This window comes from Protopterus annectens, chromosome 17.part0 (assembly GCF_019279795.1).
Source record: "Protopterus annectens isolate FY-2018-M chromosome 17.part0, PAN1.0, whole genome shotgun sequence".
Taxonomy (NCBI): Eukaryota; Metazoa; Chordata; order Ceratodontiformes; family Protopteridae; genus Protopterus; species Protopterus annectens.
Genome location: NC_056751.1, coordinates 179,019,088 through 179,033,702, shown reverse-complemented (window position 1 = coordinate 179,033,702; position 14,615 = coordinate 179,019,088). Strand labels below are relative to the sequence as shown.

The window sequence follows — 14,615 nt, the reverse complement described above, 5'->3', positions numbered from 1 at the left end:
GAGTTGACTTCAGGTGTGGAACACTGGTCACTCATGTTGGTAATGACTAGGTCTAGGATATTGTTGCCCTTGGTGGGGGTGTGGATAAATTGATCCAGGGCACTGGAATTTATGAATTCCAGAAAGCGTTGAGTGAAGGAGTTGGTACATGAGTAGTTTTCTCAATTAATGGTGGGGTAGTTGAAATCACCTATTATTAGGGTGTTTGGTTGAACCCTAATATTTTCCAGTATATCAAGAAAAGAGGAGTGGGAATCCTGGGCATGTTGGCGGATCTCTAGCAAGCTACAATTTGGATTGCAGTTTTGCCCAGAGTTAGTTGCACTTGGATGCATTATGCTGAGCAACTAGCCTGGAGGTGTGGATACCCTTAATGAATATGGACACACCTCTGCCTTTGGTGCTCCAGTCCAGGTTAGGTAGCCAAAGTGTGTGGTATGAATTATAGCCTGGTAATGCAGGGGTGCTCTCTGGAGCCTTGAACCAGGTCTCAGTCACTGCACAGATATCGATGTTCTCCATTTTAAGGAGTGCCTCGGGGGAGTGCATTTTGAGATTTAAACTTCTAGCATTGAGTAGCATTACCTTCAGTTTTTGCTTGCCTATTCCTGTTATGGTGGTGAATTTGTCATTTGAACCTTGCCTAAAAAAAGGCACTATAGGGGCAGCAAGAGCCTTAGCCGGTATCCGGAATCCCAGGGGTGACAGGTGCAGGCCATCTCTGAGAAAGCACCGTGGTCTGTCGACCATGTCGTTCCTGGCAGACAGATACTGGATCCCCTCAGAATGACATCCGAAGCTTAGCCAATTGTTGAAGTCAATCATTTTGTCCTTGTACTGCGGTATCATTCTGGGCGATGGCAGAATGCTACTCAGGGTTACAAGATCGGAGAGCTCTTCCATGTCTCTTTTCATGCAGTCCAGGGAGGTATGTCTCATGTCACTCACACCAACATGGACAATGACAGAGTCATATTTGTACTTGTTCTGGAGTGACCTGAGTGTGTGGGTTATGTGGCGGATCCTGGCACCTGACAGGCAGCTGACAGTAATCTTCTCCTTGTTTAGCCTGGTGAGTGGGACATCAGTGTGCCTGACTATAGAGTCACCTATAACTAGTGTATTGGGTATGTTGTTTTGCCTTATGGGCTGTGGTTGAGTGGCACAGCAAAAAGGAAAATGCATGTATATAGGCAAATATGCAAATTGCCCAAGAGACCAAAATTTATTTTCAAACACCAGCTGAAAGCATTCATTGCTTACTATAACAATCTGTCCAACACACATTCACATACAGACACACACACTCACACATGCGCGCGCGCACACACACACACACACACACACACACACACACACACACACACACACACACACACACACACACACATATGTAGAGGTGAAGGACCTCTACTATTTGACCCACATGAACTCTTGTGGGGGCAGACATTATTGTGTGACCCTTATCAGTTCTCTCAACCAGACAGGGCTCTTGGCTGCAGCTTGAAAAAGGTTCAAGTGGACATATGCTTTACCCCAGTTAATGAATACAAACAAACAAACAAGTTGTTCCCTGCATCCATGGTCATACCAGGTCTACCCAAAGGGACATTTCCTCTGCGTGATTATAGATGAAATACCTCTTTCAGTGGTTGATGCCTTTCCATTTACATCACCTTGGCCAGTTACACAGTTAATTAGAATTATTGACCTTTTGCCTGATATCAGAAGCTCATTCAATCAGTTCTATTGCACATAGACACTGCAGTCTTCATAAGGTAGCAACAGTTACTGACACACTACCAGGAATGTGTTTATTTTTGTATTACAAAAAAAGTAATATTTTGGAACTAGCCATCCGTCCCTGCAGATGTAAAAGAAAAGGATCTGATCAGTCCAATGTGGAGAACTTTGTTACTGAATAAAGTAAAGAATCATCCTGGATAATAATGTTCTGAAACAAGGTGCTGGATTTTGTAGATAAGAATTTATTATGGTGGTGTGCAACGCATTGGTTATCAGAGGACTATTTTCAATACCACATATTTGATAGAAGAAGTTAAAAAATCTCTTACATATAAATCATAATAATTTGCTGAGTGTAGTAGACACTACATTATTATTTAGCAACTGTTTAATATAAGCTGCAACTATTATAAACACAATTTAATAAGATGAAGAACTTTCAAGCCCCAGACCTGCTTCTATTAGTGTAGCAATGAAAATGAAATTATTAATATCTGTAAAAATTACATTTTTAACGTTTCTAGTAATACAGAAAATGAAAATATTTTGTCAAGTTTTCTTGCAAATGTTTTTTATGCTCATGGCAGCCTTTCACTTTTTTAAATTTATTTGGCAACAGGCCTCACGTTTAATGTGTGTGCTACATGTCAGCTAGCTACTGGACTACAGGCTGTAGAGGCAGGCATTGACAGCACATGGTTTCTGTGAATTTAATACTCTCCAGCTGGCTGAAAGCACTAAGACGTTTTCTTCAAGTACTTTAAGTCACGTCTGACAGTGCCAGCCTGCACAAACAGAAGTAGCAGTCCGTGTTTCAGACAACACTCTTCCTACATAGAAGAAGCAAAGAAGTTAGCAAGGAAAATGTCAGATCAGAGTCCTTTTGAAACCAATGTCATCACCCTGACTCGATTTGTTATGGAAATGGGTCGAAAGGCGAAAGGGACAGGGGAAATGACTCAACTGCTTTACAACATTCTCACTGCCATTAAAGCTATCTCTTCTGCTGTGAGGAAAGCAGGTCTTGCACACATGTAAGTATATTTTAAAAAGTAGGGCATGCAAGGTGTCAGAGGAGGAGAAAGGGACAGACCAGTAATACATAGTAAAATGGATTTAGATAGCCTGAAAAATACTTTTAACTGAGGAGTTCTGTTCCATTTACTATCTTGTAATTTTAAAAGAGTATATTTTTATAAGGCTTACACTTTTATCATAGTTATATTGTTTAAGAGACCCGACTTAATCCAAGGACACTTTGTCATGCCCATGTTTGTGAAAGAATGCTTAATACAGCTAGACTACCATAGCAATGCATTTTGTACATTGCAGACATAATGCCTTCATGTAAAGCATTTGATGGGTATCTTATTTATGTTATGGCCTGGTTGCCAGGCTTGTGAGGGTGTGTCTCTTTCCTGCCAATCCTATGTCCTACAGATCTTTATGACAGATATATCTTACAGAGCGCTTTGATTCCATGGCATACAGTGGTGCACTGAGGATAGATTCAGTACTGCCTAAATCCGGGTGTGGATCTGAGGAACTCTAAGCATGACAAAGCAGGATTTGACCTTCATTTTACCCTCAGCCAGCAGTAGTCATGGCAGGTAATCCCTTCCTCAGCATATTGAGAAGGGAATTTGGGTTAAAGGTGACCCAAAACTGTTGCAGAATGATGACCTGTTTCTCTTGTATGATGCGGCAAACAGTGTTTCCACTAAAGATATTTTTTCTAGAGGAGGCAGTCTAGAGAACTTGTGAAATAATAGGATGCAAGCTGCAGGATTTATATAGATATTTAGGATAAAAAAACTGCATCATAAGTTCAGTATAGCAAACTAGGAAAACAAAAGAGAAAAAAAACTTTAAACACCTTTTTTAAATTATCATTTCAGACATATACACACATATATCAACAGAAAAGAAAAACTATATTAATATTTTTTTAAATTTACATACATTATACATTACATATGTGTACTCTTGCTTTTTAGATCCGCGGTGGTGGTGCTGCGGTAGCGTTGTAGCCTCACAGTAAGACGCTGTCCGGTTTGATTCTCAATTAGAGCGTCTTCTGCGTGGAGACATGCGTGAATGGACGTACCTTCGTTGAAGGTACTGCATCAGGGCTGGTAACTCAGCACGTAAAAATCAACTACCAATCATTAGCGGACCAGAGTTCTGCTGTAGCGACCCCTAACCGGAAAAAGCCGAAAGACACAAACAAACTCTTGCTTTTTAATAATGCCACATTACATAAATTGTGTAATTCCTATCTTCCCTTAAACCTCACTCCACCTCTTGAACTTTATTGTGTATGAATTGTTCCCAAAATTCAGCTTATTTCTATGTAGTTTGCTCATTCCCTTTTCTAAATGTCCCACCTCTACTTCTCTTATCTCCTTTACAATATTCAATAGATCATTTACAGTTTGCTTAGATTTTGATTTCCATTTTCTGGTAATTGCCTTTTTTGGCAGCCAATAGCATTATACTTAGTAATGCCTTACTACATCATTGTAGCTTAGACCCTGTTTCTCAGCTTAAAATTCCTTAGTTACATCCATTTCGTCCCCTAACATTTCTGACAGAGGGCTCTATATAGCTATATGTACATATGTGTACCTTTTTCAGAATCCTTTGCGTTATACTTTATTCTTGCTGACTGCAAATAAGGTTATTACAATACTGTGTCTCAGCATCAATACATTGGGTTTATCTAAGTTTATTAGTGCTTTCATTTATTTTTGTTGGATTAGTTAATTCTTAAATTTTCCAAATTCAAAAATGAACCCCTTCCTTGATACAAATGTCCTCTGATTGAGCATATTCTAGTTTTCTCTCTATGTTGTTGTTGTTGTGTCTTTCGGTTTTTCCCAGTTAGGGGTCGCCACAGCGGAACACCGGTCCGCTAATGATTGGCAGTAGATTTTTACGTACCGAGTTGCCAGCTCTGACGCACAACCTTCAACGAAGGTGCGCCCATTCACGTATGTCTCCACACAGAAGACGCTCTAGCTGAGAATCAAACATTCTAGTTTTCTCTCTATAAATAAACAAAATATTCTAGCTTTGGCAGTCAACTCCTGCAGCACAGTGGATGACATCCATGTCTGCAGAGGCAATGATCATGATTCTTATTCTGTACCAAACATGCTGTCAGCCTCTTTCAGCTTTTAACTATTTACTACTAAGGATGTTGCAAAAGTATTTAGACTTTTGAAATCTTAATTTTCTTCTATATTTTCCTTAGATTTCTTTCTAGCATTTTTGTGGACCATTATACAATTTTATTATTATTAAATATATATATATATATATATATATATATATATATATATATATATATATATGGGTCTACTTCATTTCACTGAATCCCATTTCGCTGAACTTTCACTTCACTGAAAGTTCATTACATCGACAAGCATTTTAGGTGGGGGGCTTCGCCCCCCACACCCCCCCTACTATATATATCAACTCCAGGGTCGCACAACATTGGGGAAGGGGGCAAATGCTTGTCGATGTAATGAACTTTCAGTGAAGTGAAAGTTCAGCGAAATGGGATTCAGTGAAATGAAGTAGACCCATATATATATATATATATATATATATATATATATATATATATCAATCGACAACTCAGTATATCGACATCCACTTCACCGACATCTAAAATAACCGACACCGCAAATCACGGACATTTAACAGGTAAGAGAATTAAATTTAGCTAATCATGCTTACCAGACAAAACCATGGTAGGCATGATTAGCGAATTTAAATCTCTTACCTGTTAAATGTCCGTGATTTGCGGTGTCGGTTATTTTAGATGTCAGTGAAGTGGATGTCGATATACTGAGTTGTCGATCGATAGACATGAACCCATATATATATATATATATATATATATATATATATATATATATATATATATATGTTTGTTCAACTCATTACTAGAAGCAGCACAACACATTTGCCTTTTATTCAGTGTGTTAAGGAAAGTAAAAGACAGAGAGAGAGAGAGAGAGAGAGAGAGAGAGAGAGAAAACAGAGAGAACAAGAAGGAAGACAAAGTGAGGGGTAGGAGTGTGATCTGGTAAATAAAAAGCCTGTAGAAACAAATATTATTCTACACCAGGGCTGTCCAAACCAGCCCACCAAACTATTCTATCTGACCCTCAGTATGTCCTGCACCAAAATATTTTGAATGGACAGATACATGTTGGACATGGTAAAGTGTTCCTCCAATCCTTGCCAAGTATGGTAAGTGGCCCCTGAACTAAATGGTAAGTGGTCCCTCAGCAATAAAGGTTGGACAGCCCTGTTCTGCATGATGGCTAAGCAACTTCATCAGATAAACCTGTATATAAAGGATTTGAGAGTAGTGCTTAGATGGTTTCAAGCAGCATTCTGTTTGGAAATGTTACACAATGTGCATCTGCTATATTAGTATGCTTAGCTAATTGGCAAGTGGTTAATGCAATACAAGTTCAGGATCCTAATCTGTTGGACTGAGAAATCTAGAACCTGAGTTACCGTAATGAAGTTTCACTGCAGTCGTATGAACATTAAGCTAAACAAAAATAGACCTATGCCCTTTATCATGACCTAAATTTGGTGTTCCCATTGTGCTGCTGATTCTCCTGTTTATATCGGTTTAATGTACAATGGCCTGTAGTATATAACTGCAAAAGGGATAGTATTGCTGTAACTAATGCAGAATTTACTTGTCAAAATGCACGTCTACATTTAGTTAAACAGATGTTAACTGTCATTCACACTAACTGAAGCAACATGTTCCTAAGTGGAGGCAGTCGTGGATAATGCTTGCTGTATACTGCCACCCAGTGACCAAAATGATATACAATAATGGCTAAGAATTTCTTCAGGCAGTTTTTGTGAGCTCCTCTTAACCGTCCAGATTTTTGCCTCATATTTTTTGGTGCGTTCCTCATAAAATATATGATTTTGGCATATCATTGAGGACTGAAATCATTACATAATGACAAATAGTTGCATTTCAGACTTCATATCCTATGGAAAATGCAGGCTAAAGCAACACCTTTTATTTTAGCAACTTTCTAAGTTTATAAGAGCAACATTTCAAAGTTGTCTTATTTTTTGGCCTTTGGTCCACCACTACTTTTGGCTTTGTCCAGATTTCTTGTGCTAAGATGGTGAGAGGTATATTACTTTTATAAATTATTTGGCTTCTGGTTGACTATGTTTACTGCTATTCATTCATAGCCATAGATACTATATACAAATCTCTCAACCTCTTAGCACAAGAAATCTGGACAAAACTGAAAATAATGGGCCTGTTATTTGATCGTCTTATATGGTTAGAGTGCTTTTATCCTGCTGGGTGCTATACCTTCTAATTTATTGATGTTGTGATTCCACTAAGGTGGCTAGTTTTTTGAGTTAGTTCTGTACTTTTTCCTGGTGGGCTATTAACATGCCTGTATAGGGTTTTTGTAAACAGTTATACATAGGCAGCAGTGTTCTCAGGGTTTATGTGGGACTTGAAATTTTGCCAGGTTATCAGTTAATAGTAGGAAGTTAGCTATCGATTAGTTCCTGAACATTCTAGAATTAGCTGGGGTGCCCGGTGTTATTTTTACTTCAAAGGAGACTGTTTTGTGGTCTAACCTTACAAGACATTATGCCAGAGGATGTGCAGCACTGTCCAATATTAGAGAGGACCAGATCCAGTATGTTTGCACATCTGGTCATTGTATTGACTGTCTGATCCAGGGAGTTTGTGTTTACAAAATCCAGAAAACTCTGTGCATGTATGTTTGGTGCCATATATAATTTTCAGTTAATTGTGAGGAAATTAAAGTTGCCCATGCATATGGTATTAGGCTGGATGGTGAGTGTTTCTAATAAACTTAAATACATTTTATGGGTTTCCTGGATGATACAGGGTGACCTATAGCTTGCAAGGGAGTGGTATGGGATTTTGCCTATGATGATCTGAACATGGAGAAGCTCAAGTGCATTGTCCTGTCTGACCAGCCTTGAGGTACATTTATATTTGATGTAAACTGAGACAACTCCAACTTTAGTCCCTGTCGGTGTAGTAGCTGGTCTAAATGTGTGGGAGGCATTACAACCTTGTACTGCTGGTGTGCTGTCCATGGCTTTAAACCATGTCTCAGTGACTGAACAGACATCAGCATTCTCTAGGGTGAAGAGAACTTGTAGGGAGTGGAGTTTCTTGTTAAGACTTGTAGCATTGAGTAGTAACACCTTTAGATTTTGTTACTTTTGATTTTGTTTGAAGTACTTTCAGTTTGGCACTGCCTAAAAAATGCACTATGTGGGAGGACAATGTTTTAGCTAATATTCAAAAGCCTAGAGGGGAGAGATGCAGACCATCCCTGGCAAAGTAGCATGGTCTGTTGACCATCTCCTTCCATGCTGACAAATATTGCTCCACTTAGAATAACACCAGAAACTAAGTTAATTATTAAAGTCATGTTCTGTTCATATTGTGATATCATCCTTGGAGATGGTACAATGCTGCCAAATGCTATGCTCATACCAGCCTCGGACATATATTCCAAGAGCTCAATCATGTTTCTCTTCATATAGTCTAGGGCAGTACATCTCTGGTCATTTACACCTACATGGACTATGACTGAGTCATACTGGTACTTGTGGTCCAATGACCTGAGTGTATGCATAATGTGGTGGATCCTGGCCCCCGATAAGCAACCGACCATGACTTTCTCCTTTCTCATCCTGGTGAGAGGGACATCGGTGTGTCCCACAGTGGAGTCTCCAATGACCACAATGTTGGATTGTATACAGGCTTGCCTTATGGGCTTACAAGTAGAATCTCCATGGGTTGTGGCTGCATGTGTTGATGTGGGCGTCATTTTGAAAGAGTGCATTTGGGACTGCTGATGGCATATGTTATATTTATTTCATCTAGGAGGTCGTTAAGGTTAGGGAAGGTTGCATTTAAGTGCCTTAGCATATGTGGGTCTCATACCTCTCAACTACACAGATTTCTGCAGAATATCCAAATTTTTGCCTCATATTTTGTGGTCTGTTTTTCATAAAATTGTTTTTTTCTGACACGTTAGTATCAAATCATTAAAGACTGAACTTAGAAAATAATGACAGAAATTTGAGTTTCAGACTTCCTACCTCTTAGAAAATTCATGCTAATGCAAAACTTGTTATTCTATCAACTTTCTAAGTTTGTAAGAGGAATATTTAAAAATTGTTTCAATTTTGGGGCCTTTCTCCCACTTTTATTTATGGCTTTGTCCAGATTTCTTACTCCAAGAGGTTGAGAGGTATAGTGGGTCAGTCTATGTATCTTCTTTGAACTGTGTGTGATGGGTGCAGCATGTGTACTACTGACAACCTGATTGACATTAGGAGTGCTTTTATGAGAGAGCTTTGCCTCCAGTAACATTGTGGAAATCCATCTCTCACAAGGTTTATTAGTTTGTTTGAGAATTAACTAGTTGTCAGTAAACATGAGGCAATTGCTACATTCAGGCCTTCTGATTCTAAATTCTGTTCTTAAAAACCTGGGTTGTCAGTTTCACTTACAGATGCCTTGTCACCACACAAGCAGAAGCCATACCCCTTAGCCTCTTACTACAAGAAATCTGGACAAAGTCTGATAAAATGGGGGGGGGGGGGCAAAGGCCCCAAAATAGGGACATATTTTAAATATTGTTGTTATAAACTTAGAAAGTAGCTAGAGTAATTGGGTTTGTTTTAACATACATTCACTGAAGGATATGAAGTCTGAAACTCAAATTTATGTCATTATTTAGTGATGTCAGTCCTCAGATCATACCACTGATTTGCCGGAAAAAACACAAATTATATGAGGAACAGACCAAAAATATGAGTAAAAAATCTGGGCATTCTGCAAAAATCAGGACAGTTGAGAGGTGTGAGCAGAACTGCTGAGAAAGCAGTTCATGTTAATGCTGTAAGTTCGTCAAGCTATTTTATTTAATCTGGTTTGCTACAAATGCATTGTTTTAGGCAGAATGATTGAATGACACATTACAACTTACAGCAGTAGAAATGCTTTTATTCTTGCAGATAAATTCTATTTTTACTGTGCCTTTCTGAATAGCATAGACCAAGCAAGATAATAATCCTGCTCCCAAGCACTGAGCATAGAAGTTTCCTCTTTTCCTCTTGCAGATAAGGCTGTGCTAGGGCTTAATCCCATCCGTGCTGATTTGTTTTCCTTTTGCAACCCTGAAGTTAAATTTTTTTTTATCCATGGTGGCACATTCAGTCTTTGTGTTGCAGATTTCATACAATATCAGCACCCAAGAGTCATGCCTGACCTTGTTGGTTCACATACAAGAGGCTGCTGGCTGATTGTTTGCATCACACTGTACTCCCTCCACAGACCTAGTTCCCTGAACACAGAATTTGTACCTGTATTCATGTCACCTGTGAAAATATTCCATTTCATTTCTTTAGGCTTACATTTGTCTAGTCTGACCAGAGACCAGCAAAAACATTACAGTGTCCTGGTTCTGTCCCCTTTGCTGCAAATATGCATGATTATCACATTTTACTTAAAATATGATGAAGTGCTAACAAATGAAGGAACCGGTTAGTAAACATGACAAAAAGTAGATGAAAATACAATAGCAAGTATGTGAATAATGACCATATAGACTGATGCTTGATTGGAAAGGCTATCTTCAGTAGTGAAAGATGTGAATAACGACCATATAGACTGATGCTTGATTGGAAAGGCGATCTTCAGTAGTGAAAGATGTGAATACTGACCATATAGACTGATGCTTGATTGCAAAGGCTATCTTCAGCAGTGAAAGATGTGAATACTGACCATATAGACTGATGCTTGATTGGAAAGGCTATCTTCAGTAGTGAAAGATGTGAATACTGACCATATAGACTGATGCTTGATTGGAAAGGCTATCTTCAGTAGTGAAAGATGTGAATACTGACCATATAGATTGATGCTTGATTGGAAAGGCTATCTTCAGTAGTGAAAGATGTGAATACTGACCATATAGACTGATGCTTAATTGGAAAGGCTATCTTCAAACACATAGACACATCATTCTCGTCCTATCTCATATAGCTCTTCTTAAAACTAAAAGCCACAAACTCGTGTATAAGATTTTGGTCCTTATCATTTTATCACTACATGACTTTGGGTCTCCCGTCTTCATCCTGCTCATTCCATATGCTCATCTGTCATGGAGTGGTTCAAGATTTTGTATGGTGAGCCTTATTTGGTTTTCAGTATATGCCTCTTTGGAGCCTTCTATGTTTCTGGATGAGAATACCCTCAATTTACACTGATTTTAAGTAATCTTTTAAAACCTGTTTATTTCATCTCACATTTGAGGTCTAGCTGTTGCCTTTCCTTCTTATAAAACATATGTGTGTTTTAATCTGTTCTTCTTTAGTTCTGTTGTATTTATTGTTTTATTACTAGTATTTGGTTCATTGGCTTAGGCACCTAAATAAACTTGAATTTAAATCAGTCAGAAAACACATTTATACACTTGCAATTTACATATAGCACATTCTAATGTTATCCTATAACAGCTGGAAATTCCTCTGCAAGAGAGGCAGAGACAGAGAACAAAGAATACAACTACTGTGAATGATCCTCTCATACATTAGTTTGTATGGTTAGTGGTGTGAAAGTAACCCCAAGAGTGGAAGAGGAACACCAAATAAAATATCTTGAAGGGTAACCCTCAGGAAAGATTCTATATACTAATAACTAAAAAGTTCTAGCAGATTGTCTGTCATGCATATATTCCTAAAACATGCAATAAAGAGAACCAGTCCTCTGGTGAACTTCCTTGTCACCAGATTGGCAAAAGGCCTTATGGTGATAAGAGATGATGCAGTTTGCAGTCCTTTTCAGTAGGATGAGTAGAAACAGCTGGCATATCTGCTTGCATTTGTGATCCCAATAGAGGCAGAAATGCAGTTGGCAATGAATATCCAGTGTATGGAAAATACATTTATCTCACTTTAAGCACCTGACAGAAAAACCAGGAGATTAAATGATTAATGGGACAACTGTTTAGAAACCACCAGAGAAAGAGGGGGACTTGACTCCTATGGAATATATATATATAAGGACCTTGGACTCAGAGACTCAGTAGGCTGATGTGATGATCTACAAGAATGATCTCTTCAAGAACACGAGTTTTAGATCTCTGACCAAACCTAGACTGGACGGTTAATTTAATTTTATTTATTTAATTGCTAACTGGTAGGCTTGTCTTGTGTCCCTTTTCAGCCATGACCCAGTTCATTAGGTACTATGATGTAAAGAAATACAGTCTGAAGTAAAACTGATAATTTCAAAAATATATTCAGAATAGCAATTGATGAAAACTGTGCGTCAGGGCTGGCAACTCGGCACGTAAAAATCTACTGCCAATAATTAGTGGACCGGAGTTCCGCTGTGGCGACCCCTAACCGGGAAAAGCCGAAAGACACAACACAACAAGCAATTGATGAAAACAAGTGAAAGGCAATTACAGCATAACACATTTTTAGACAAAATACTTTCAAATCGTACGATAGGAATTACAGCTATCTAATAGAGAGTAATCCCGAGAGAGTTAGAAAGGAAATTAATCATTCAGGAGGAATGCAATGAGTTAAGTAGTTAGTGCAAGTAATACTTACTTTAGTAGTTAAGTAGGTGCACATTAAATAGTTCAAAAATACCAGTCATCCATTTTTTTCTGTAGTACGTGCATTAATACAAGTCAGTTAAATGAATAAACAGTTTTATGTAAAAAAAACATCTAAATAAATCTAGCTTATTCTTGCTGGTTCCAGTTGGATGGTTCTGTTTTGAAGAAGACATTTTTCCCTATCCCTTAGTCAGAATTAGGTTGAGGCTCTGTAAACTTGTAACCAATGTTGGATTTAGACATTTTTTTTTAATTTATCTGCCCCAGGAGGACAGTGCTTTAAATGCAGCAGCTTGAATGTGAGTGATACTGTTTGCTGAATGTCTGCCTGTAACTGGGAGTCATTTTGCTTTTCTAAGTGAAGGACAATGGTGTTCAATTGTTATTTGTAGTAAGCATGCACTGTGTGCGTAGCTGAGACTGACAACTATTTTGTAGTGAGGCAACTAGTAGCAATAGCTCTTTTGTCCTCAAAAGTTAAACAATTTGCTAGTTTATAGCAGTGACTGAGCTGTTTGAGAGGGGTACCTATGAAATGATCGACAACTTAAAACATCGACAGTGACTTCACCGACAAGTCAATTAACCGACATCGCAAATCACGGACGTTTACCAGGTAAGGGATGTAAATTCGCTACTCATGCCTACCATGGTTTAGTAAGTGTGGCAGTGTCATGCAACCATGGTAGGCATGAGTAGCGAATTTACATCCCTTACCTGGTAAACGTCCGTGATTTGCGATGTCGGTTAATTGACTTGTCGGTGAAGTCACTGTCGATGTTTTAAGTTGTCGATCATTTCATAGGTACCCGTTTGAGAGCCATCTACAATGTTTTTTAGTATGGAACTAATCATAATTTAAGGTAGTTATGTTCATATATTTGGGAAAAGGACAATCTGAAGGGTCCCAGGGAAGAAGGCTTGTGGTTTCCTTCAGTTTTTGGTGAGTGCCAGACAAGACTGATTGTGAATTTTTTCTTCAGTAAGAAGGGGCAAAATGCTTTAAATTCCAAGTGAGGTTGGATGATTCCTGCATTTCTTCCAGGTTTAAAATGACAGCATAATTTTTGTACAGTGTAAATTGTAGCCCAAAGAAGCTCACGATAAAGATCATTGAAAAATAATGGCAAATGTGCTTGGCCCTGTACTAACCTCTGTAGGACTGGATTAAAAAGTTCACTTACCTACAGAGGAATGACTTATTTGAAATGTTTGATCTGAGAGATAGTTATAAAATCAGTTAATAATAAGCCTTTCACTAAAAACAGCATTTTTAAATTGCCTAATTAACAGTGTTCAGACCAAAGCCTCAAATGTCCCCCTGAAATCAACAAAAGTAACTGCATTAATTTTGCATGCATGACAGGGTATTACTTATACAACCTAAACTCCTTTTCTCCCCACTCTGAAAGGGCTAATAAAAAAACATTTTGTGGGATGGTAGTAACCCTAGTATGCAATGGGACTTGTTGGTTCTCCCTCCCAGGGTGGGATTGCTCTTCATCATTCTGAATACTATAGGAAAGCAGCCGTGTTTAAAGATTCTTATGGTCTATTAGAGAGGCACTGACCAGTAGTATGGCAATCTGTTTTGACTGGCTAATTACATGGGCTTGGTGTATACTATAATAAGTTTAAGTGAGAATTATTAAAAAAAAAAACTATACTGGGGACAATAAAGGGTGACATTTACAAGTTAATAGTTGGGGCTTTTAGTGAGATTAACTCTTGTAATGGGATGTCTGATTTAATTCATTTGTAGCACTCTGATATTTAGACTCCCCATACTTTTAGACTAGCTACACAGCTTACTCACGTTCCCTTACTTTAATATTGGGAGAACGTGATAATAGGGAGGTACGGTGATGATTTAAGCACATTATTTGAAGGATTTTTCCACTATTAAAGAAAATGTAGAACTTTATAACTATTTCAATAGGAAGACCCAACCATTTCAAAGTAGGGTACTGTAATCCATAGAGATTGGCCATTCTGGATCCAGTACCGGACCTCAATTAGAGATGGTTCCCATAATATCAAGAGGGTATATCCCTGATCTATAAGATACTTCTTTGGACTAAAATCAACACTATATTGTCTACATTGGGAAAATAATTGAAGAGTTGAAATCTTACATGAAATCTGGACAGATATTTTGTTATTAACTAGATA

General features: G+C 38.2%; 1 protein-coding gene across 1 annotated transcript in view; it reads left to right on the top strand.

Annotated features, from left to right (window-relative positions):
- Positions 1-2,481: 2,481 nt before the first annotated feature.
- Positions 2,482-14,615, top strand: part of LOC122791837 (fructose-1,6-bisphosphatase isozyme 2-like) — a 181,779-nt gene continuing 169,645 nt past the window's right edge. Inside the window, exon 1 of the mRNA XM_044059798.1 lies at positions 2,482-2,780. Within this exon, the coding sequence (XP_043915733.1) occupies positions 2,611-2,780 (170 nt within the window). The 5' untranslated portion in view covers positions 2,482-2,610. The remainder of the gene's footprint in view (positions 2,781-14,615) is intronic.